The sequence below is a fragment of the Macaca mulatta genome, chromosome 1 (genome assembly GCF_049350105.2).
Source record: "Macaca mulatta isolate MMU2019108-1 chromosome 1, T2T-MMU8v2.0, whole genome shotgun sequence".
Taxonomy (NCBI): Eukaryota; Metazoa; Chordata; class Mammalia; order Primates; family Cercopithecidae; genus Macaca; species Macaca mulatta.
Window position 1 is genome coordinate 50,735,895 of NC_133406.1, and position 23,189 is coordinate 50,759,083.

The following is a 23,189-nucleotide window of genomic DNA, read 5'->3' on the forward strand; positions in this document are numbered from 1 at the left end:
GTCTCTCCATTTATTTGTGTCTTTAATTCTTTTAGCAATATTTTATAGTTTCGGTGTGCAAGTCTTTTGTTTCCTTGGTTAAGTTTATTCCTAAGTATTTCATTCTTTTTAATGCTATTGTAAGTGGAATTGTTTTCTTAATTTACTTTTTGGACTGTCTATTGTTACATAGAAACACAACTAATTTTTGTGTGTTGATTTTATATTCTGCAACTTTGCAGAACTTGTTTATTATTAATATAACTTTTTTTTGGTGTCATCTCTAGGTTATTTAACATACAGATCTTGTCATCTGCAAACATAATTTTACCTCTTCCTTTCCAATTTGAATGCCTTCTGTTTTTCTTGCCTAATTGCTCTGGCTGGAACTTTCAATACTATGTTGAATAGAAGTGATGAAAGTGGGCATCCTTGTCTTGATCTTAGGGACAAAGCTTTGTCTTTTACCATTGAGTATGATGTTAGCTGTTGGTTTTTCATATGTATCTTTATTATGTGAAGTACATTTCTTTCCATTCCTAGTTGAATTTTTAAATTTTTTAATGAAAGGGTATTAATTTTTGTCTTTTTTTTCCTACATCATTTGACATGATCATGAGGGTTTTTCCCCTTTATCTGTTAATGTGGTGTATTATTAGATATTAATGCATTGATTTTTCATATGTTGAAGCACCTTTGCATTCCAAGAATAAACCCCATTAGGTCATGGTATATAATACTTTTAATTTGCTGCTGAATTCAGTTTACTAGGTCATGACTTATCCATACATAAAGAGTGTTGAAAGAAAATTGTTTAACAGTTACTAGTCCCACTTTATTTTGGGCAGTGAGCTGAAAATACACAGACAGAAACACATATGCATATTGCAAGTAACTAAATACATATGTGATTGTATTAATAATTTTTTCATTTCATGTATTTATTATCAGTCCTTCATTAGATTGCAAGCACCATGAGGGCAGAGACCTCGTGCTCTTGTTTATTTTTCTGCATTTCTATTTTCTTATTTGGCACTTAATGTGCTTTCAGTAAGTGTATGTAGAGGCCAGGTGCAGTGGCTTATACCTGTAATCCTAGCACTTTGGGAGGCTGAGGCAGGTGGATCACTTGAGGTCAGGAGTTCAAGACCAGCCTGGCCAGCATGGTGAAACCCCATCTCTACTAAAAATAGAAAAATTAGCCAGGTTTGGTGGTGCATGCCTGCAATCCCAGCTACTTGAGAGGCTGAGGCACAAGAATCGCTTGAACTGGGAGGTGGAGGTTGCAGTGAGCTGAGATTGCGCCACTACACTCCAGCCTGGGCAACAAAGCGAGATACTGTTTCAAAAAAAAAAAAAAAAAGAAGTATGTGGAATGAATGAATGTTGTTTAATTCTCCTAATAATTCTGTGTGACAGTTATTTGTGCCATATTCATGTAATAGATAAAACAGCTTTTACTCAATAGTCATGAATCAGTGATTCTAAGGCAAATAAATTTGTTTTAGTCAGTGTAGAATGATTAAACACCTCCCATGCAGCTGGCTGTATCAGGATTGGAGGAGTAATATTTTCTGATGCGAAGGGAAGTACCTTGCAGTCTGATTGGGGGAAGCAGACAAATAATTAGGAAATTATGTAGTATAATGAGGTGTTATGGTCTGAATGCCTCCCAAAATTCATGTTTTGAAACTTAATCTCCACTGTGGCGATATTAAGAAGTGAAAGGTGATTAAGTCATGAGGGCATGGCCTTTACAAATGAATTAATGCCCTGTAAAAGGGCTGGAGGGAATTATCTTAGATCCTTTTTTGCCCTTCCACCTTCCACAGTGTGAAGACACTGTCTGTCCCCTCCAGAGGATGCAACAATAAGACATCATCTTGGAATCAGAGAGACACAAAACCTGCTAACCATACACAAAACCTGCAGGCGCCTTGATCTTGGATTTTCTAGCCTTCAGAATTTTGAGAAATATGTTTCTATTATTTACAAGTTGCCCAGTCTGTGGTATTTTGGTATAGTAGCACAAATGGACTAAGACATGATAAAGATATCCACAAAATGCTAAAAGGTCACAACAGGGGAACATTGGAATTATGGGAAGAGAGTGAATGAGGAAAGAGAGAAGGTACTTTGAGGAAGCATAGGCTTTGGATTCAAAAAGGCCCAGATCTGTTCTACTTAGTAGCCATGTGACCTGGGGCAGGTAACTGGTTTTTGTTTCTTTGTTTGTTTTAGTTTAATTTTCTCATGGTACGATAGATACAACATCTACCTTAATCAGTTTGTTCAGAGGTTGGGCGATGAGAGAGAACATGTCTCAGCCATTTAAGTAGTTACTTCTCTGGAGAGAGTTTCTGGGCTTAGGGAAAGAATGATAAATTTATTTTTTAATTTTGCAGCCCTTTATCTGTATAATTAAAGGGAGGGAAGTACTATGCTTTATAAGTATGTTAACTGTTTTTTATGTTAGCAACATATTGTGTACATATACCTCAAGGTTATAACAAGTCTTAAAAAAAATTGTGGCTGGGCATGGTGGCTCAAGCCTGTAATCCCAGCACTTTGGGAGGCCGAGATGGGCGGATCACGAGGTCAGGAGATCGAGACTATCCTGGCTAATACGGTGAAACCCCGTCTCTACTAAAAAATACAAAAAAACTAGCCGGGCGAGGTGGCGGGCACCTGTAGTAGTCCCAGCTACTCGGAAGGCTGAGGCAGGAGAATGGCGTGAACCCGGGAGGCGGAGCTTGCAGTGAGCTGAGATCCGGCCACTGCACTCCAGCCTGGGCGACAGAGCCAGACTCCATCTCAAAAAAAAAAAAATTGTGCTTATTCTTTGTGTTGAAATGTTTTGCTTCTAAAATCCTTTATGTTTTTTAGCCTCATTGTAATTTGTCCCCAGAATTGCAATTTCCCTTTTCTACAACAAAACACTCTTTTAAAAGACTAGCTGGACATGGTGGCTCTCTGCTGCAATCCCAGTGCTTTAGGAGGCCAAGGCAGGAGGATTGCTTGAACCCAGGAGTTTGAGACCAACCTGTGCAACAAAATGAGGCCTGATCCCTTATCAATGTGTTTAGAAATTCAGGCTGAGTGCAATGGCTCATGCCTGTAATCCCAGCACTTTGGGAGGTAGAAGCAGGTGGGTCACTTGAGGTCAGGAGTTTGAGACCAGCCTGGCCAGCGTGGTGAAACCCTGTTTCTACTAAAAATACAAACATTAGCCGGACATTGATGGTACGCACCAGTAGTCCCAGCTACTTGAGAGGCTGAAACAGAAGAATCGCTTGAGCCCAGGAGGCAGAGGTTGCAGTGAGCCGAGATTGCACCACTACACTCCAACCTGGGCGACAGAGCAAAAAAAAAAAAAAAAAAAAAAAGAGAAAAGAAATTCACATGCATATTGAAATATCCTAATCTTTGGGAATTCTGATTATCAAATCCAGATTTCATAGGAATAAGTTACTTTTTAAAATAAAGGTAAAAGCATTCAAGAGTGCGACTAATATTTAAATAATTTTTAAAATGTATGTGACCTTTGCCCTTATTAATACAATAGGAGAGTAGATTGGAAACTCCTGGAGTCTGCTTATATGTTCTATATATGTTTTCTTCATAAAAGCTTTCAGGCCAGGCATGGTGGTACACACCTGTAATCCCAGCACTTTGGGAGCCTGAGCTCAGGAGTTAGATACCAGCCTCGGCAACATGGCGAAACTGTGTCTTCACCAAAAAAGAAAAAAAAAAAAAACAAAAAAAACTAGCCTGGCATGGTGGTGCATGCTTGGAGGCCGAGGTGGGAGAATTGCTTGAGCCCCAGAGGTCAAGGCTGCAGTGAGCCGAGATTGCACCACTGCATTCCAACCTGGGTGAAAGAGTGAGATCCTATTTAAAAAAAAAAAAATGTTTTCAGTATTTCACTGTTTCAGGTAACATTTTAAAATTAAATATGTATATATTGTATTCTTTTTCACTTGCAACAAATATATTTTTCTAATGGTATTTTTTATATACTTTTTTATTTTTTTAAATTATACTCTAAGTTCTAGGGTACATGTGCACAACGTGCAGGTTTGTTACCTATGTATACATGTGCATGTGCCATGTTGGTGTGCTGCACCAATTAACTCGTCATTTACTTTAGGTATATCTCCTAATGCTATCCCTCCCCCTTCCTCCCACCCCACGACAGGCTCCCGTGTGTGATGTTCCCCACCCTGTGTCCAAGTGTTCTCATTGCTCAAATCCCACCTATGAGTAAGAACATGCGGTGTTTGATTTTTTTGTCCTTGCGATAGTTTGCAGAGAATGATGGTTTCCAGCTGCATCCATGTCCCTACAAAGGACATGAGCTCATCCTTTTTTATGGCTGCATAGTACTCCATGGTGTATATGTGCCGCATTTTCTTAATCCAGTATGTCATTGATGGACATTTGGGTTGGTTCCAAGTCTTTGCTGTTGTGAATAGTGCCGCAATAAACATACGTGTACATGTGTCTTTATAGCAGCATGATTTATAATCCTTTGGGTATATCCCCAGTAATGGGATGGCTGGGTCAAATGGTATTTCTAGTTCTAGATCCTTGAGGAATTGCCGCACTGTCTTCCACAATGGTTGAACTAGTTTACACTCCCACCAACAGTGTAAAAGCGTTCCTATTTCTCTACATCCTCTCCAGCATCTGTTGTTTCCTGACTTTTTAAAATGATGGCCATTCTAACTGGTGTGAGGTGGTGTCTCATTGCTGTTTTGATTTGCATTTCTCTGATGACCAGTCATGATGAGCATTTTTTTATGTGTCTGTTGGCTGCATAAATGTCTTCTTTTGAGAAGTGTCTGTTCATATCCTTTGCCCACTTTTTGATGGGGTGGTTGTTTTTTTCTTGTAACTTTGTTTGAGTTCTTTGTAGATTCTAGATATTAGCCCTTTGTCAGATGAGTAGGTTGCAAAAATTTTCTCCCATTCTGTAGGTTGCCTGTTCACTCTGATGGTAGTTTGTTTTGCTGTGCAGAAGCCCTTTAGTTTAATTAGATCCATTTGTAAATTTTGGCTTTTGTTGCCATTGCTTTTGGTGTTTTAGACATGAAGTCCTTGCCCATGCCTATGTCCTGAATGGTATTACGGAGGTTTTCTTCTAGGGTTTTTATGGTTTTAGGTCTAACATTTAAGTCTTTAATCCCTCTTGAATTAATTTTTGTATAAAGTGTAAGGAAGGGATCTAGTTTCAGCTTTCTACATATGGCTAGCCAGTTTTCCCAGCATGATTTATTAAATAGGGAATCCTTTCCCCATTTGTTGTTTTTGTCAGGTTTGTCAAAGATCAGATGTTTGTAGATGTGTGATACTATTTCTGAGGGCTCTGTTCTGTTCTGTTGGTCTATATCCCTGTTTTGGTACCAGTACCATGCTGTTTTGGTTACTGTAGCCTTGTAGTATAGTTTGAAGTCAGGTAATGTGATGCCTCCAGCTTTCTTCTTTTGGCTTAGGATTGTCTTGGCAATGCAGGCTCATTTTTGGTTCCATATGAACTTTAAAGCATTTTTTTCCAATTCTGTGAAGAAAGTCATTGGTAGCTTAATGGGGATGGCATTGAATCTATAAATTACCTTGGGTAGTATGGCCATTTTCACGATGTTGATTCTTCCTATCCATGAGCATGGAATGTTCTTTCCATTTGTTTGTGTCCACTTTTATTTCATTGAGCAGTGGTTTGTAGTTCTCCTTGAAGAGTTGCTTCACATCCCTTGTAAGTCGGATTCCTAGGTATTTTATTCTCTTTGAAGCAATTGTGAATGGGAGTTCGCTCATGATTTGGCTCTCTGTTTGTGTGTTATTAGTGTAGAGGAATGCTTGTGATTTTTGCACATTGATTTTGTTTCCTGAGACTTTGCTGAAGTTGCTTATCAGCTTAAGGAGATTTTGGGCTGAGACGATGGAGTTTTCTAAATATACAGTCGTGATGGTATTATATATTATGATATTTATTCTACTTGTTTAAACTGCACATACTGGTCCTTTGCAAATATCAGAAGATTTTAGATGATCTAATTTGCTAAAATAATGAAAGCCAGGATTGCTTGTAAACAGCATACTTTGTTTTGTATTTTTATTATTCACAAATGTGGGTCTTTTTTTTTTTTTTTTTTTTTTGAGACGGAGTCTCGCTGTGTCACCCAGGCTGGAGTGCAGTGGCGTGATCTCTGCTCACTGCAAGCTCCGCCTCCCGGGTTTACGCCATTCTCCTGCCTCAGCCTCCGAGTAGCTGGGACTACAGGCGCCCGCCACCACGCCCAGCTAGTTTTTTGTATTTTTAGTAGAGACGGGGTTTCACCATGTTAGCCAGGATGGTCTCGATCTCCTGACCTCATGATCCACCCGCCTCGGCCTCCCAAAGTGCTGGGATTACAGGCTTGAGCCACCGCGCCCGGCCTCACAAATGTGGTTCTCTCACCGTTTTTCCCTTCTGTGTTAATTCGGTTATTACTTTTCTCGAATGCCTCAAGTCTTGGTGAAATTATAATGATTCTGACTTTTCAAGAGAAAGCAGGTTTTCCTCTCCAGTTAGCACAACTTGTCAGCTCTTTTGTTTTTGTGCCGATACCTTTCTTTTCCCAGCCGTGTAGTGTTTTTTCTTCCAATCCAAATGTCTTTAAAAATATAGGATTGTCAGTCTGTTCCATATTACTTCCAGATTATTTTTTCTGTTTATTAATACATGCCGTGTGTGTGTGTGTGTGTGTGTTTGTGTGTGTGTATTGCCTTTGAAAAATGACTTCACCTTTGTCTCTTCATCTTTAGGGTGGAGGGTGGTGGGGTTGATTTCTGCAATCCCTTATGTAGCGACTACTCCAGCTTTACTTAAAAATAATGGAAATCAGAGTAGAATGTGCTTTTAGTCTCTTGAGTGATGTTGGCTGGGGAGAGTCCTAGAAACGGCTATACATTCATGACGTGATTTGCAAAGAACTTCCTAGTTTTCTTCCAAGAAGGTTATATTCTACTGTTTTGTCATTAGTTTGTTGTTGTGTCACAGCTGTATAACTCTTTGTGTGTGTATTGGCGGGGCGGTTGTTTGTACCAACTCAAAAATTAAACGAAGTTATACTGTACTGACCTCGACAACTGAAATTTTCAGTAAGCCTTGAGAAGACTAAATTAGATAACATTTTTTTTTTCTATTGCACCCGACAGAACTTTGATTCAACTGAGACAACCAAAAGTGTATGTGGGGTTTGTAGAGTGCTGAGATGGGAGATTTGACTCATATAATCAAGAATGGTTAAGGGTAAAGTAGGTCTTGCAGGCCACTAGAAATAGATAGTAGGTATTATAAAGGGTATTATATTCTACCTCTTTTCTTGCATTATAGCTTAATTCTCTTTTCTGCCAATACATTTTCTCCATGAGTCAAGGGACATCATCATCAGTGATTTTAGGATTATTTCCTTGTAGCCTTGTAGCTAGTGGTTTTAACAGCTAGCTCTAGTCTATAAAAAATAATCCCAGTCTATAAAAAACAACCCCAAAGAAGGACTTTTGATTGATGAAGTCTAGGATATATACCTTTCCTAGTGACGAGGGGATAGAGCTTATTGCCATAAAGGAGTGATTGAGTCATCAAGCAAGGATTATTACTAGGCAAACAGAAGATACCCATTATTGGTATTTAAAGGGATCAAGTTTTGAGCTTATTCAAAAGTAGACAAAAATTCCTAAGGGTTATAATTTGTAGTGGAAAAGGTTTTGTTTTTTGTTTTTTGTTTTCATATTATTTACACATGCTTATACCTTTATTTATACATGCTTATACACATGCTTATAGTACAGGTGTACAACTAATTCAGTAGTTAGTTGGATCACTTTTGGTTTGTATAGTTATCTTTATATGCACATAATTTTTATTCTGGTGATTTTGAACTTAGGCCACTGTATTCCAAAAAAAGAAGGGCTTTGATTTGAATCCAGCCAGACTCGTGGTTAAATGTGGACAGAAGATGTCTGCATATATACGTGCTCATTGTTTTTCTGTCTCATTTTCTATGTTTTTCCTCTTAAATCACATCCCCACGAGTCAATATTTATATACTAGAATAGGTAAGTAATATGATTAGTTTACTCTTATTATATAATGTCTAGTTGATTCTTTATATAGGAGCTAATGTTTCTTTTAATGGATTCCTATGTAATGATTATCCCCTGGCTTCTGATTTTTTAAAAATCTAGGTGCAGTTCAATTCAACTAGCTGCAGTGCCCAGAGCCTACTATGCTCCAGGTACTGGAATTACAAAGAATAAAAATAGTTATGTCCCCTAACGTAAACTTAGAGAAAAATATAATCAGAAGGTTCCCCCACATTATAATGATGTTAAATATTTGATGTGCTCTCCACCTTAATTATGATTCACTTTTTTTTTTTTTTTTAACATTTAAAGGTTTACCTGAATGTAATATAGTTGGAGGAAGACCATATCATAAGTACGCTTGATAAATTTTTATGAACAAACATCTGTGAAACCAGCACCCGGAATGACTCAGTAGTAAATACACCAATATATATTAATAACTAAATGCGCAATAGTGAGAACATTGGAAAAAAGGATATTTTGCTGTCCTCAGGTGTCTTTTTGTGTGGTTGTTTTTTTTTCTTCTTGGAGTTTTTGCCACCTACCTGCCCCTGTGACTGTTGTTTCTTGTAATAAAGAATGGTTTCTGTGATGTTCTGACTGAATACTAGGAATACCACTGTATTGAAGTGAAAGTCTTTTTTCTCTTGTACTCATTTTTATAGTCATTTTTTTTTTTAAATGCTATAGGATAGCCTGCTATTTCAAACAATTTTACCATGTTTACCATCTGAAATTTTGAAGAGAATGTAGTGTAATTATAATTAATATTTAGCAGTATTTCTTTGGAAATGTTCTTTGCGATGCTAATATTGATTTTAATTTTTATGTATTTTTGTACCTCCCCTGATATTTGTCAAATTTCCTTCTGTTATGTACAACTAAAGTCTTTATGAATTCATAGTTATGAAATTTACACTTGCAACTTTCTGTAAAGAAAAATGTATTATGAAATATCACTGTGAATATGATTGAAACTGTTGCACTAAAAACAGACATTTTAAGAATCTTAAGCATTTCAGAGGCATCTATCCTTGAGTATATAATTGATATACTTCAACACTTAGCATATTTCCTTTTACATCTTACATTTTCAGTAATTATTGAGATTTGTTATTTAGTTTTTAAGATACTCTCATCTGCTCTTAATTCAAATGTAACATCTCTTCTTTATAAATGTGATTTTTCCTGAATATTTTAAAGGCATTTAATTATTTGAAATGTTTATGTTTTTTAAATACCTTCCAATATAACGTATGTTAGGTTTTTTTAACAGGAGAGTATATATCATTTATGTATTTTGAGATTGTTTAGAGAAAAAAAGGTTGACTTGATTTTAGAATAGGCAGTGATATTTCTGAGAATATTAAAATTGTCAGCAGTTAAACAAATCATTTAAAAATACTACATGCTTACAGTAACTACTCTGTAGTAACTAAGTTTGTTCTACACTAAAGATGTTTATTATGATCTCATGACTAATAGCATAAAAGATCAGGAGAGTTTTCATTTTTATTTTTTTCTTAAACTGTAGGTCATAACATGTTTAGTGGAGTAACCAATTGAGTGAGAAAAACAGAACAAGAGACAGAGAGATACGAGATTTCTTTGCAATAATTACAGTGTTTATTATGTAAAGAAACTTTGATCTTATATATCAATTCTTATTCTTTTAAAGGAGGGTGCATCTGCACGGAAGACTCAGACTCCTGCAGCCCAGCCAGTACCAAGACCAGGTAAAAATATAAAACTTTGTTTTTTGCTTTCTTTCAGAAGCTCATAACAGCGCAAGTTTTTTGGTATGTGTATATAATGCTTTGAACACATTTAAATTTTACTTAAAATACATTGCAAAGTCATGTTTCTTTAAAGACTGTTGATACTGTTTAAGCAGATCTCAAAACTGTGATAATATACATAAAATGCTTGCTAAACTTCAGTCAGCATCATTAATAAATCTTCATGATTTTAGCAGAAAGACATAAAGAAATAAAGTGAAAAGCATATTAAATTATTTATTTTCCTATAGTGTAATAAGCAGCTGAACTGGATTTTGTAATATTCTTTATTGAAGTAATGTTTTCCCTGATTTGATTCACAGGTCATTGATAAAATGGGTTATAAAACACTGTTTTTCAATCATGAAGTTATACTATAGAACATTTACTTGAATAAATAGGTATAGTGAAGACTTAAAGAAAATTTTTAAGAAAATGTTTTCATTTCGGTTAAGATTTTAGAAACATGTTTTAAAACATTTTTAAATGTTTAAAAGCTATTTATATATATCCATCCTCATCAGGTAGTATGTACAGATGTGATTTTTTTTCCTACAGCAGCACAGAATTATAATTTTAATAGAATGATATTCAGCTTTGATGCTTAGAACTTCAGATATCTGTGTTGAACACCTAAAGTTCTGTATCATTTTTTTAAAAATGTGTTAAGCAAAGGTAGTATTGAAGTTATTTTAGAAAAATTCTTCCCCCTATTCCTAGTACCTAAAAAGACTGATCTTTATAGATACTTAGATACCAACCCTATATTTATTTTTGGTCTTTTGGGTTTGTTTTTGGTGTTTGCTGTTTGTTTTATTTTTACATTTATTTAGCATAATTTCAGTGCTAGGCTATACCAGCTGCCACCCCCGCCCCCCGGCCCTTTTTTTTTTTTTTTTTTTTTTTTTAAAATAACCTCATCAGTGCTGTTGAAAGTGAGTATGAAAAAAAGAAAATAAAGGTTTGGAAAGATACAGGCAAGAACTTAACTGGATCTTCTGCATAAATTTCACAGTATCAATAGTGCAGATACGGATATTCTCTTATTCATAGTATGTACACAGGCCAATTTAAAATTATTTAGATTATGAATATTAAATATTTTCTGGAGGCATGTCAAAAGCATGGTACATGGGGCTTATGTTGGGATGGTTTTGCAGGGTGATTTCCTTATGTCCTGTATTCATGCTCCTCTTAGATGTGGCTAGTATTTCCTTTTTTTGTTTTTATTTTTTGTTTGACAGTAGGTTTGTTTGAAATTTTTGTCATTGCTGTTTTTAAGTAGGTGTGGAGAAGAGGAGTGCTCTGTCAGCCTTGTTAGACTAGATTGGATGTAATTGATTAAGATGACAGGACTAATTTTCGATAGAGATGGTCATACCAGAATCCATCATGAGAGTATAAGAACAACAACTAAATTCAACAAATATTATTTGAATTTCTATGTAGTAGGCTCTTGTCCGGAAACTAAGAGAAGCTGAAGGAGCTTTTTACAGGAAGGAAGAAAAAAGTGAAGGAAATAGGGATGGACAGATGGGGTTGGGCCCAAAGAATACTAAACATAAAGTATAGGAATATTGTGGAGGCAATTGAATCACAGATAAGAGAATTGTTTGCTTTTCTTTGGAAGGGAGGGATGGGAGGTTATGGTTTGTCAGAAATGGAAAAAGGAGAACAAGCCACCACCTGAGGATTCTAACTTAGAATCTGTGATGTAAAATTTTTTCTATTTCATATTTTCATAAAATAAGTTAGTATATAAGGAAAGGGCTGGGAGAGGCACTGATATCTAAACAAACCATTTTGTTCAGATGTGTCTTGTGATAAAATAAAGTTAAAGGGTCTAGATTTTACTAGACAGTTATGTGGCTAGGGGAAGATCATGTGTGTAAAGTAAGGAGTCCTAAGTCTTTTCACCTCTTAATGTTCTAGCCTACTTTTTCAATTGCTCTGTTAAAGTGTACTGGGGATTAAACCGATCGAAATTAATCTGAACTAATGTCTCATCATACATCAGATATTCTATTGCCCATCCATGTGAACTTTGCACTTCCTACTCCCACTTACTGCTTCACACCCATACATCCACATTTCCTACCCACCATTCTAAAGTAATTAAGGTTTTTGCTCTCATTCAGCAATAAGACTTGATTGGAATGGATAGTAGTAGTTTGAAGTCTTTATTTGTCCTAATTAGTGTATTTTTATTTTGCTGCCAAAATGTTAAATGCATCTGCTTTTGGGGGTGCAGCCCAGTTTTGAAGGGATATTGTTTAATATTTGACATGTATACTAGTATTATTTCTTTAAAATCTGAAAAATGTGAGTACCCAAAATATATATGGCCAGTGTAAGAAGGGGGATTATAGAAGTGTAACTGTTATTTGTTGGGTAGAGTTTGGATAATTTGGAAATGGGAGACTGACCCACCTGTTCTTTCCTTGAGTGAGATACCTCAAGGGTGGAGTTCTGTTTTTGAGCATTTACAAATTTTTATTTCTCATTTCATCAAATATTTATTTAGTGCTGTTGTACCAGGCAAGTCTGTGGGTAAATTTAATGTTTTAAAGTGTTTACAGTTAAACACTTTAAACATCTAAAGCTCTAAAAATTTCCAACCTCTCAAAATTCATTTAGGGAATATAACTAACAAGAGGCACATGTTTTCTAGTGGATTCATAAATAAAAGCATTTGAAAGTATTGGGGGAACCAGCCCCCAATATTTCAACATAGGTTCTTTTTATTTTCCCTAAGGGTCAGCTGGTCTGAGAAATAAAGAGAAAGAGTACAAAGACAGTAATTTTATAGCTGGGCCTCCAGGGGTAACATCACATATTGGTTGTTCCGTGATGTCCCCTGAGCCGCAAAACCAGCAAGTTTTTATTAGGGATTTTAAAAGGGGAGGGGTATATGAACAGGGAGTGGGTCACAAAGATCACATGCTTCAAAGGGCAATAAAGATCACAAGGCAAAGGCAAAATTAGAATTACTGATGAGGGTCTGTGTCCCGCTGTGCATTTCTTGATAAACATCTTAACAGAAAACAGGGTTCGAGAGCAGAGAACCGCTCTGACCAAAATTTACCAGGCTGGAATTTCCCAATCCTGATAAGCCTGAGGGTATTGCAGGAGACCAGGATGTATTTCAGTCCTTATCTCAACCTCATAAGACAGACACTCCCAGAGCAGCCATTTATAGACCTCCCCCCAGGAACGCATTCCTTCCCCAGGTTATTCCTTGCTGGGAAAAGAATTCAGTGATATCTCACTTACTTGCATGTCTATTTATAGGCTCTCTGCAAGAAGAAAAATATGGCTCTATTCTGCCTGACCCCACAGGCAGTCAGACCTTGTGGTTATCTTCTCTTGTTCCCCAAAAATCGTTGTTACTCTGTTCTTTTTTAAGGTGCACTGATTTCATATTGTTCAAACACATGTTTTACAATCGATTTGTACAGTAGTAGTCCTGAGGTGACGTACATTCTCACCTTACAAAGATAACAGGATTAAGAGATTAAAGACAGGCATAAGAAATTATAAGAGTATTATTAGGGAAGTGATAACTTCCATGAAATCTTCATAATTTATGTTCAGAGATTGCAGTAAAGACAGGCATAAGAAATTATAAAAGTATTAAATTTGGGAACTGATAAATGCCCATGAAATTTTCACAATTTATGTTCTTCTGCCGCGGTTCCAGCTGGTCCCTCCGTTCTGGGTCCCTGACTTCCTGCAACAGAAAGGCCATAGTTCTGGACTTCACTGTCTTTCCTTTTTATAGCCATATTGAATTTCTTGCACATATCCTTGTCTGTCTTCTCTCCTTTATTAATGTATACACCATCCATACTTCACTAATTCATAGTTCTTTTGAGATGACTAAGTGGCCTATGGTACTAGTTTATGTGCTTAATACCACTCATGTGAGATTGAGAGAGTGAGCTAGTGGCTGTATATTTTATACAAATTTATTATGCTATTCAATCATGTAATTTATAACCTAGCTACTGCTTGGAGTACTTCTCCTCTCATCCCATAGTTTTAAATCTATGTGCTAATGATTTCCAAATTTGTATCTCCAGTTCAAACTCTGATATCTTATATTAACTGTCTGTGTAACATTTGGATTTGCCATAGGCGTTTTAAAACTAATTAAGATAATGTTTTCCCTGCTATTTTCCCCAAGGCCTCTTACTCTGTAGTCTTCTCCTTTTTCATAGAGTGACAACACCATCAACTTTGTTTCTTAAATCAAAAATTTGGAAGTTACTCTTTATTCATCACATTTCCTTACTCCTTTTCTGTTAGTGGGTTCTGTCAGATGTACCTTTTCTGTATTCCAAATTTATCTATTTTTCTTTATCTCCACTACCACAACTCAAGTAGAAACCATCATCATCTCTCTAGACCAGTGGGTCTCAGTGTGGTCGGCTGCCTGGTGTCAGCCCATGACCTTTTTATTTCCGGTGCCAACAAAATAGATACAGAAATTGAGGGTAAAATAGTGTCATAGCATCTGAGTACATTATCATCTTTCTAGAAATTCATTGTTATTATATTTTATTCAGTTGACTTTGAATTGGAAATCAAACAAAAACTCAACCACACATGGTTTGAGTAGCACCATTGTTGACTGTTGTAATAGTCCTAACTGAGCTTTCTGCCTTCACACGTGTACCCTTTTTGATCTCTTGTCCAAATCCATTGTTTTTTTTTTCTTCCAGACTTGTGAAATGAAAATAAAATCTTGTCACTTTCTAGCTTAACAGTTATAGGACTTTCCAGTGGCACTTAAATGTAAACTTAATATTGCTTAAAAGGCCCTAGATTAATTGGTCTCTGCATATATTTGTAACCTCATCTCCTGCCATTCTTCCTTTCTTCCCTCTGGTCTACACATTTGCTTTGTTTCAGTTCCCTAAGTGCAGCAATTTCTTCCTGCCTATGATATTTGCCCACATTCCTACCTCTTATCTGGACTGTTCGCCTACTTGTTCTTGGCAAGTTGGCTTGTTTTCATCTTTCAAATTTCAGCTTAAATGCCACTTTCTTTGAGAAGCTTTTTGCATTCTATCTAAAGCACACTTTTCTGCCAGTATACACTCATTTTCTTCCCTTAGTATGTGTTCCATTTAGATTATGTGTTTGGTTGCATTTTTGTTTATGGTCTGGGCTCACCTACTCTGCTGAAAGCTCTTTGAGGGCAGGAATTACTTCTGTTTTATTTGCAGCTTAATAATAACTTAGCAGCGATGCTTGTACATAGGCTCTGAATGAATGTTTCTTAAGAATCTAATTTATTTGAAATCAAACAAAGCAACAGTAATTTTTCTTATGGTTTATTCTCAGCTTGTAAATTGGCAATTAGCGCACTTGCTTGAGTAGTAGTAGAAGTAGTAGTAGTAGAAGCGGCAGCAGTTAGCATCTACTGTAGTTGCAGGATTCAGTAAATGGTGAGTATGTGCTAATACCTGGTTAAGAACTTTAGCATGCGTTATTATTTTTAAAATTCTCACAGCAATATCAAGATATAGAAACTATTATCTCTTTTACGATTGAGGAAACTGAGGCTGAGCAAAGTTAATCAACTTGCCTAGACAGTGGCAAAATAAGGATATGAACTAAAATAATCTGAGTACAGACCTTTGCTGTTGATCACTCTGTCATACAAACTCGTTATGTTTCTCTCCCCCTCCCCCTTTAAGATCAAGCTTCTCATTGATATGTTCATCACAGTGTCTCAGTCAGGGTCCTTACATACTAGGGAACTTGTTTATATTCATTTGCAGTTTTTTTTAAACTAAACCTCTAAACTTTATTTTTAACATTTGTGAGTTTTTTTATTTTGCCTTTTTCTTACTTTGGGTCTTCTTGGCCTTGAGTTTAGTAAATGTTTGCCTAAATTCCTGAGGGCATTTGTGGATTTCCTCACCAAATCCAACAGTACTTCAGTCAGAGATTTCTCCCTTGCCCTCTCTTTCTTCTTCCCTCTCTTCCTCTCCCCCTTCCCTACCTTCCTTCCATCTGTCCATCACAGATTTATTTCTTGAAACCTCTTTGTTTTTTGTAGTTCCCTTTAGTCATAATAGAAACTCCTGTTTCCTGTTTATCCATCCTGTTATCCCTTTATCTCTCCAATAAATGCCAAATATTTACCGAGACTGTATTATATTTCAGATGATACTATCTAACCAATCAGATTTATCCATGACCCTCCATTTCTCTAATTGATTTAAGAAAATTCTAGTTTTTTTTTCTCAGCAAGATGAGAAAACCGTAATAGTAAAGGCATATGTCTCAGCATGTATTTGTGTGTATAGTTATCTGCTTTCTGTGGCTCGAAGATCATACTACTGAATCCTGTGATAGTTTATCACAATGAGAGAGCTATACAAAGGATTACAAAGAATTAGTTAAAATGTAGCATTTTGCTGCTTTTTAAATAGAACATTTTCTGAAAGTGTATGTGCTGTGTTATTCACTTTAAAGATGGTATCCATTTTTAAGAACTGACATTCAATTAGAATTTTAAGTCTCCTGAATTTTTCTTTATTTTTGTCATTTAAAAAACAAAACTCGATCATAGCATGTGGCACATTGAGTTATTGTATGGTCAAATACTGAAAATAGAACTTGCAGCACTTTTTATCCTAAGATGTATTGATCTTGTGTTAGGTTATTATTACCATTAATGTCAACAAATATTTCTATGCATTGAAAGTTCATTGTATATAAACATAATACGAAGATATGGGCCAGGCTCAGTGGCTTACCCCTGTAATCCCAGCACTTTAGGAGGCTGAGGTGGGAGGATAGCTTGAGCTCAGGAGTTCGAAATCAACCCTGGGTGACAGAGCGAGACCCTGTTTTTGTTAAAAAGAACAAAAAAAGATAGGAAGATTTGTGTATTTATAATATGATCACAATCAATCATGTGGTCATTTTCAGGTAATATAGACCTTCACATATACATGACTGATTACCTGTAACACTGTATTTCTTACCTGAAAAGAGACCAGAAACAATTTTTAAAAGAAAGAAAAAAAAAAAAAAGGAATTTTTTAAACTTAGCTCTCAATAACTACTTTTCCTTTTCTTCCAGAATGGTTAAGCGTATTCACACTTTGCACAGTATTATTTGCTCTTATGCTCTGCTTTCACATTTATTACAGTGGTAATCAGCTTATTATGAAATTATTTCTTCTCTGTCTCTCTCTCTCTCTTTTTTTTTTTTTTTTTGCTAGACCTGAACATCCTTGAATGTAGATACTCAGTGCCTGACATTGTAATACAGTAGTCCCCACTTACTAGCAGGGCATACGTTCCAAGACCCCCAGTGGATACCTGAAACCAGGGAGGGATGGTACAAAACCAGATTCAGTCAACCAGAACATGTTTCTCTTTATGTCTCCCATAAATTGAATGCCCTTTCCATCTTAACTAAACACTGTCACTCACTGTGACTGAAACTTTCGCAGTTTGAGGTACAAAGGCAAAAGTAGCATGAATTTCTTTTTCTTCTTCACAATTACACAGATGGTAGATTCTTTGTTTTTATTGTAGGTGTTAGCAACCTCAGGATGTGATTTTATTTTATTTTTTTCTTTTCTTACTAAGTAGAGATTTTCATCTTTTCACCTAAGGGAAACAATGTCTTGTCTTTGGTAGTGGCTTATCCAAATTGTCAGCCTTATCACTCTTGCCCTTTGGGGCCATTCGTATGTAAAACAGTGGCCACTTGAAACAAGCACTGTGATAACAGTGAGGGAGATGACTATGAGTGACTAAAGTGTGGGTAGTGTATAGAGTGTGGGTGTGCTGGACAAAGAGAGCATTCACATCCTGGGTGGGGCAGTGTGAGATTTCGTTATGCTCCTGAGAAAGATGTGCAATTTCAAATCTTGTGAATTGTTTGTTTCTGGAATTTTCTCTTTAATATTTTCAGACCACAGTGGACTGTGGTTAACTGAAACTGTAGAAACAGAACTATGGATATTGTATATTCACTTTCCTTTTGACTGCAGATTGTTGAATAATGCATTTTAATATTTTTGTCAAACAGAGATGTTGAGAAGATAGTAAGTTGTAAAATACGTCTTCTGATTTACAGTTAGTCATATGTGAATACAAATAATTTAAAAAATACCCCTTACTTGTAAGTTTGAAAATAAGAATATGGTTTTTATGACACAGATTTGTGATTTTTTTTTCTTCTTTACAGTTTCTCAAGCAAGACCTCCCCCAAATCAGAAGAAAGGTGAGGTTGTGAATATGATTTTAAACTTAACTTTTAAAAGTAAATGATTGCAGAACCAGGCCTGATACTTTCCTCATGCAGCTGTATCACATGTTTGTGCTTGGTATCCATTCTGATTTGTCAGAACTCAAGCCACATTGATTATTAAATATTTTTAAATATCCACTGGCTTAAAATATTTTTTAGATCGGAAGAGTTAAAGTTACAATTTATAATCTTTTAACTTTTAGTAGGGAAAGTAATTGTAATTCCTAATAATACATTTTTACCTGTAAAATTTTGTCTTTATAGGATCTCGAACACCCATTATCATAATTCCTGCAGCTACCACCTCTTTAATAACCATGCTTAATGCAAAAGACCTTCTACAGGACCTGAAGTAAGTAATTTATTAAACTATCCTGTTCGTAGGACATTGAGATATCATTGGAAAATAGTAGTTACTGAATCAGTATTACTTATTTGGAGAAAACAAAATTTCAGTTTCTGTGCTATAGGCCTTACACATAGTATGAAGCATAATTTTTCAAAACAGAATATATTCTTTTATATTTGGATCCTTTAGGGAAAATTACAGAAACTTCTGGCTAAAGTCCTAATGAAAAAGGATACTATCATATTAACTTTTAATATGAATTGTTTTCTTTTGATGTTTTTCTCTGAGAGAGCTTGAGGAAGTTCTAAAACTTCCTCAGTTCAGGTTCTCTCTGAATATTAGATGTTATACCGTAGTAGGAGTAAGTAGGTGGATGGGTGGGGGGCATAGTTATTTAACCTAGATAGCAGTGAAAGTTAAAGAAGTGAAAATGAAACCTATAAATGATGATAAAATTTCCACATGCTTAACTTTAAAAAATGTTTAATGTCTATTTTCCTTTCTCATTTCCTTATTAAAATGAATACAATCACACTTGTACCCAGTTTGTTTTAATAAACATGCATCATGGTTATTGGGCACAAAATAAATCTCTTCCATTCCCAACCACTTTCAGATTTAAAATTTAAGTAGTTTACATATATTTTCCCATAGCATTTCTTCTATTAATGAATATTTTTAAGTCTGTTTACTACTTCTTGGATTGGCTATAGTTTACAGAAGAAAGATGGCAATATAAAAATTGTTTTAAATAAGCTTCAGTGATATATACATTAACAAGGTTTAAAATGAGCCATGTTTAAGTGATTTTCAGAATGCTATCAAATTTTTTAGACACAGTGTTGCAAAGTTTTTCCTCAGTAAATTTTTTTTTTTTAGTCATCTTCATTGTTAACATGGGTGACTATTTTATATATTCAGCTAAATACCATTGACTGATGTAGGATTTTAAGATAGTTCTTTCTATCAGAATGCATTTTATGAAATAGGGGATAGGGATAGAAAATGCAGGAGCTCAAAAATTGTAATACTGTTTCAGAGGATAAGAGAAATGCTGTGATCACTAGTTGGAGAGAAGAGGGTTAACAGTATTCTGCTTTAATATTTTCATAGTGTTTGTTACATTTTCATGGTACTTCTTACTAAACAAAAGCTGTCAGATTTTCCTGTTGTGTTACATACATTATTTAATTTTGGTATTTGTTAGGAATTTGGACTGTTACTAATCTTAATATGGTTTTATTTGAAGTGGTACTGGCTTAAAGGCATGTCCTTCCAGAGTGATTTTGTGATTGCTCTGCCAGATGCTTCAAGAATATCTCAAGCCTTGAGTTGATTTTTGTGTTAAATTCTTAACATAAGGATTTCTAGTCTGTCTTTGAATCAGACCTGAGTGACATTGGACCCTGGCTGACAAATTATCCAGGAGCCCCTTTTCTTCCCCTGCTCCAGAGGTAGATCAAGATGGGTATGCTTCCCCGACATTTGATTGGAAACAGTTTTTCCCTCTAGTTTAATCTTTCATTGATTGTGTGACTCTTCTGTGGCTCTAGTTCCAGTTCCTCTGTGTCCTTTCCCTATGTAGTTGGTAAAAGCCAATTCTCAGTACTGCCTACACTTTCCTCGTGGGCAGTACCTGTGTACTTTATTAGTCCTCAGCATTTTCTTCATTTGTAGCCCATGACTGTTTTCTTTCTAGTCAGCATTTCAGGTATATGTTACATTGTATTTAGCATTTCCAGGTGTTTATGTATAAAGTTCCAGTTTCAGTAATGTAGTATACCAGATAGTATAACCCATTTTAGTAGGAAGTTGTTAGTCTGCCAAATGTAGTGAATTTCTTAATTCATGTTTCATAATTGTTTGAGTTGTACCTGAGGGGAATTAAAAATGCAGACTATTGGCTGGGCACGGTGGCTCACACCTGTAATCCCAGCACTTTGGGAGGCCAAGGCGGGCAGATCACGAGGTCAGGAAATCAAGACCATCCTGGCTAACATAGTGAAACCCCGTCTCTACTAAAAATACAAAAAAAATTAGCTGAGTGTGGTGGCGGGCACCTGTAGCCCCAGCTACTTGGGAGGCAGAGGCAGGAGAATGGCATGAACCTGGGAGGCGGAGCTTGCAATGAGCTGAGATGGCGCCACTGCACTCCAGCCTGGGTGACAGAGTGAGACTCCATCTGAAAAAAAAAAGCAGATTATTTTATAAGCTGTTTGGCCACTTAGCTATAGATTGTTTGCAGTTGGGATACACTTGACATTAGAAATAAGTTTTAATGTTTTTCTAAATCAGTGATGTTGATGCCTTAACTATGAGACAGGTTTAGATGAATTTAGTGATAACTCTTATTTGGGGAGATTGATGTGTATATTGAGTTTGTTCTTTCAACTAACATCTACAGAGCGATAACTAAAAAGTAAATTACTCTATAGATGGATGTACCACAAGCCCAACCTTCTAGGCGCTCACATGAGAGTGGCACTGATTTGTCACTAGTTGCAGCTGCTGAGAAATGTGTTTAGCGCTTGTTGTAAAACTCAGTTTCAATGCCTTATTCTAAGTACAGTGAAAAATATACTGTCTTTTGACTCTGCAAATTTGAATCACATTCTGAAGATAGGTTCAGAAACAAATTTGACCTCAACAGTTAGCCTTTAAAAGCTTTATCTAGCTTCTCTCACAAATTATGTGCTATTAGTGAGAATGTATATAATAGTGATTTTTCATAATATATAAACAACTTGAAATGTATTGTTTTCTACAATTTGAAACCTAAAAATGATATACAGTATATCCAGTTTGACCCACTCTTATTCCTGAACAAAAATACAGATAGATAAAAGAAACTTAAAGCCTATTTTAGCCTTAGGTTACCTCTGCCATTTAGTTGCAGAGCAGGAAATACAACCAGGTCTCCTGATGATCAATTTAGTAGTTGTCTTATTTGTACTGTGGAGATACTCAACAAACATTCAGATTAAGAAATTAAGTTTTTATACAATTACATGGAAATTAAGCAGCCTGGTCCTAAATCACTTTTGGGCAAAGAATGAAATTAACACAGTGTTGGTTTTTTTTTTTTTTTTTTGGAGACAGGGTCTCTGTCACCCAGGCTGAAGTGCAGTGGTGTGATCTTGGCTCTCTCGGCTCTCTGCAACCTCTGCCTCCTGGGCTCAAACAATCCTCTTGCCTCAGCCTCCTGAGTAGCTGGGACTACAGGTTGTGTTACCACACCTGGCAAATTTTTGTATTTTTTGTATAGACTAGGCTTAGCCATGTTGCCCAGGCTGGTCTCAAACTCCTGGACCCAAGTGATCTGCCTGCCTTGGCCTCCCGAAGTGCTGGGATTACAGGGATGAGCCACCATGCCCAGCCTCAAAAAATTCTTTGAAACAAGTGAAAACAAAGATACAGTGTACCAGAATCTCTGGGACACAGCTAAAGCAGTATTAAGAGGAAAGTTCATAGTGCTAAATGCCTATATCACGAAGTTAGATCTCAAATTAACCACCTAACGTCACACCTGGAGGAACTACAAGAACAAGAGCAAACCAGTCCCAAAGGTAGCAGAAGAAAATAACCAGAATCAGAGCTGAACAAAATTGATATGTGAAAATCCATACAAAAGATCAATAAAACCAAAAGTTGGTTCTTTGAAAGAGTAAGATTAATAGACTGCTAGCTAGATTAATAGAGAAAAAAGAGAAAAGATCTAAATAAACACAATCAGAAATGACAAAGGGATATTACCACCAACTCCACAGAAATACAGAAAACCCTCAGAGGCTATGAACACCTCTGTGCACACAAACTAGAATACCTAAAAGAAATGGATAAACTCCTAGAAACGTACAATCTCTCAAGATTGAATTAGGAAGGAGTTGAAATCCTTAACAGACCAATAATGAGTTCCGAATTTGAATCAGTAGTAAAAAAAACCCTACCAACCAGAAGCCCCCCAACCCCCAACCAGACAGATTAACAGCTGAATTCTACCAGATGTGTAAAGGAGAGCTGGTACTAGCCCTACTGAAATTGCTCCAAAAAGTCAAGGAGGAGAGACTTTCCTAACTCATTCTGTGAAACCAGCATCATTCTGATACCAAAACCTGGCAGAGAGACAATTTACAAACAAAAACAAAAACAGAAAAAACCTGCTGGCCAGTGATGAGCATAGATGCAAAACTCAACAAAATACTAGAAAATCGAATCCAGCAGCACATCAAAAAGCTAAAACACCCTGATCAAATAGGCTTTATCCCTGGGATGCAAGGTTCGTTCAACAAATGCAAACCAGTAAACATGATTCATCACATAAACAGAACTAAAAAAATTATACAATCATCACCGTAGATGCAGAAAAGGCTTTCAATAAATCCTAACATCCCTTCATGTTAACCCTCGACAAACTACCCATCAAAGGAACATACCTCAAACTAATAAGAGCCGTCTATGACAGTCCTACAGCCAACATCATACTCAATAGGCAAAAACTGGAAGCATTCCCCCTGAGAACCAGAACAAACTAAGAATGTCCACTCTCACCACCCCTATTCAATGTAGTACTGAAACAGGAAGATTCCTTTGTCTCCCTCACAGAGCGTGCAATGGGGGTGTGGCTTGCTTCTTCAGTACCCTGCTGCTGAAACCTCTAGGGGAGCAT

General features: G+C 36.2%; 1 protein-coding gene across 1 annotated transcript in view; it reads left to right on the top strand.

Annotated features, from left to right (window-relative positions):
* Positions 1-23,189, top strand: part of CDC73 (cell division cycle 73) — a 140,347-nt gene that overhangs the window by 78,187 nt on the left and 38,971 nt on the right. Inside the window, 3 exon segments of the mRNA NM_001260567.1 lie at positions 9,791-9,848; positions 18,112-18,147; positions 18,439-18,526. Of these exon segments, the coding sequence (NP_001247496.1) occupies positions 9,791-9,848; positions 18,112-18,147; positions 18,439-18,526 (182 nt within the window).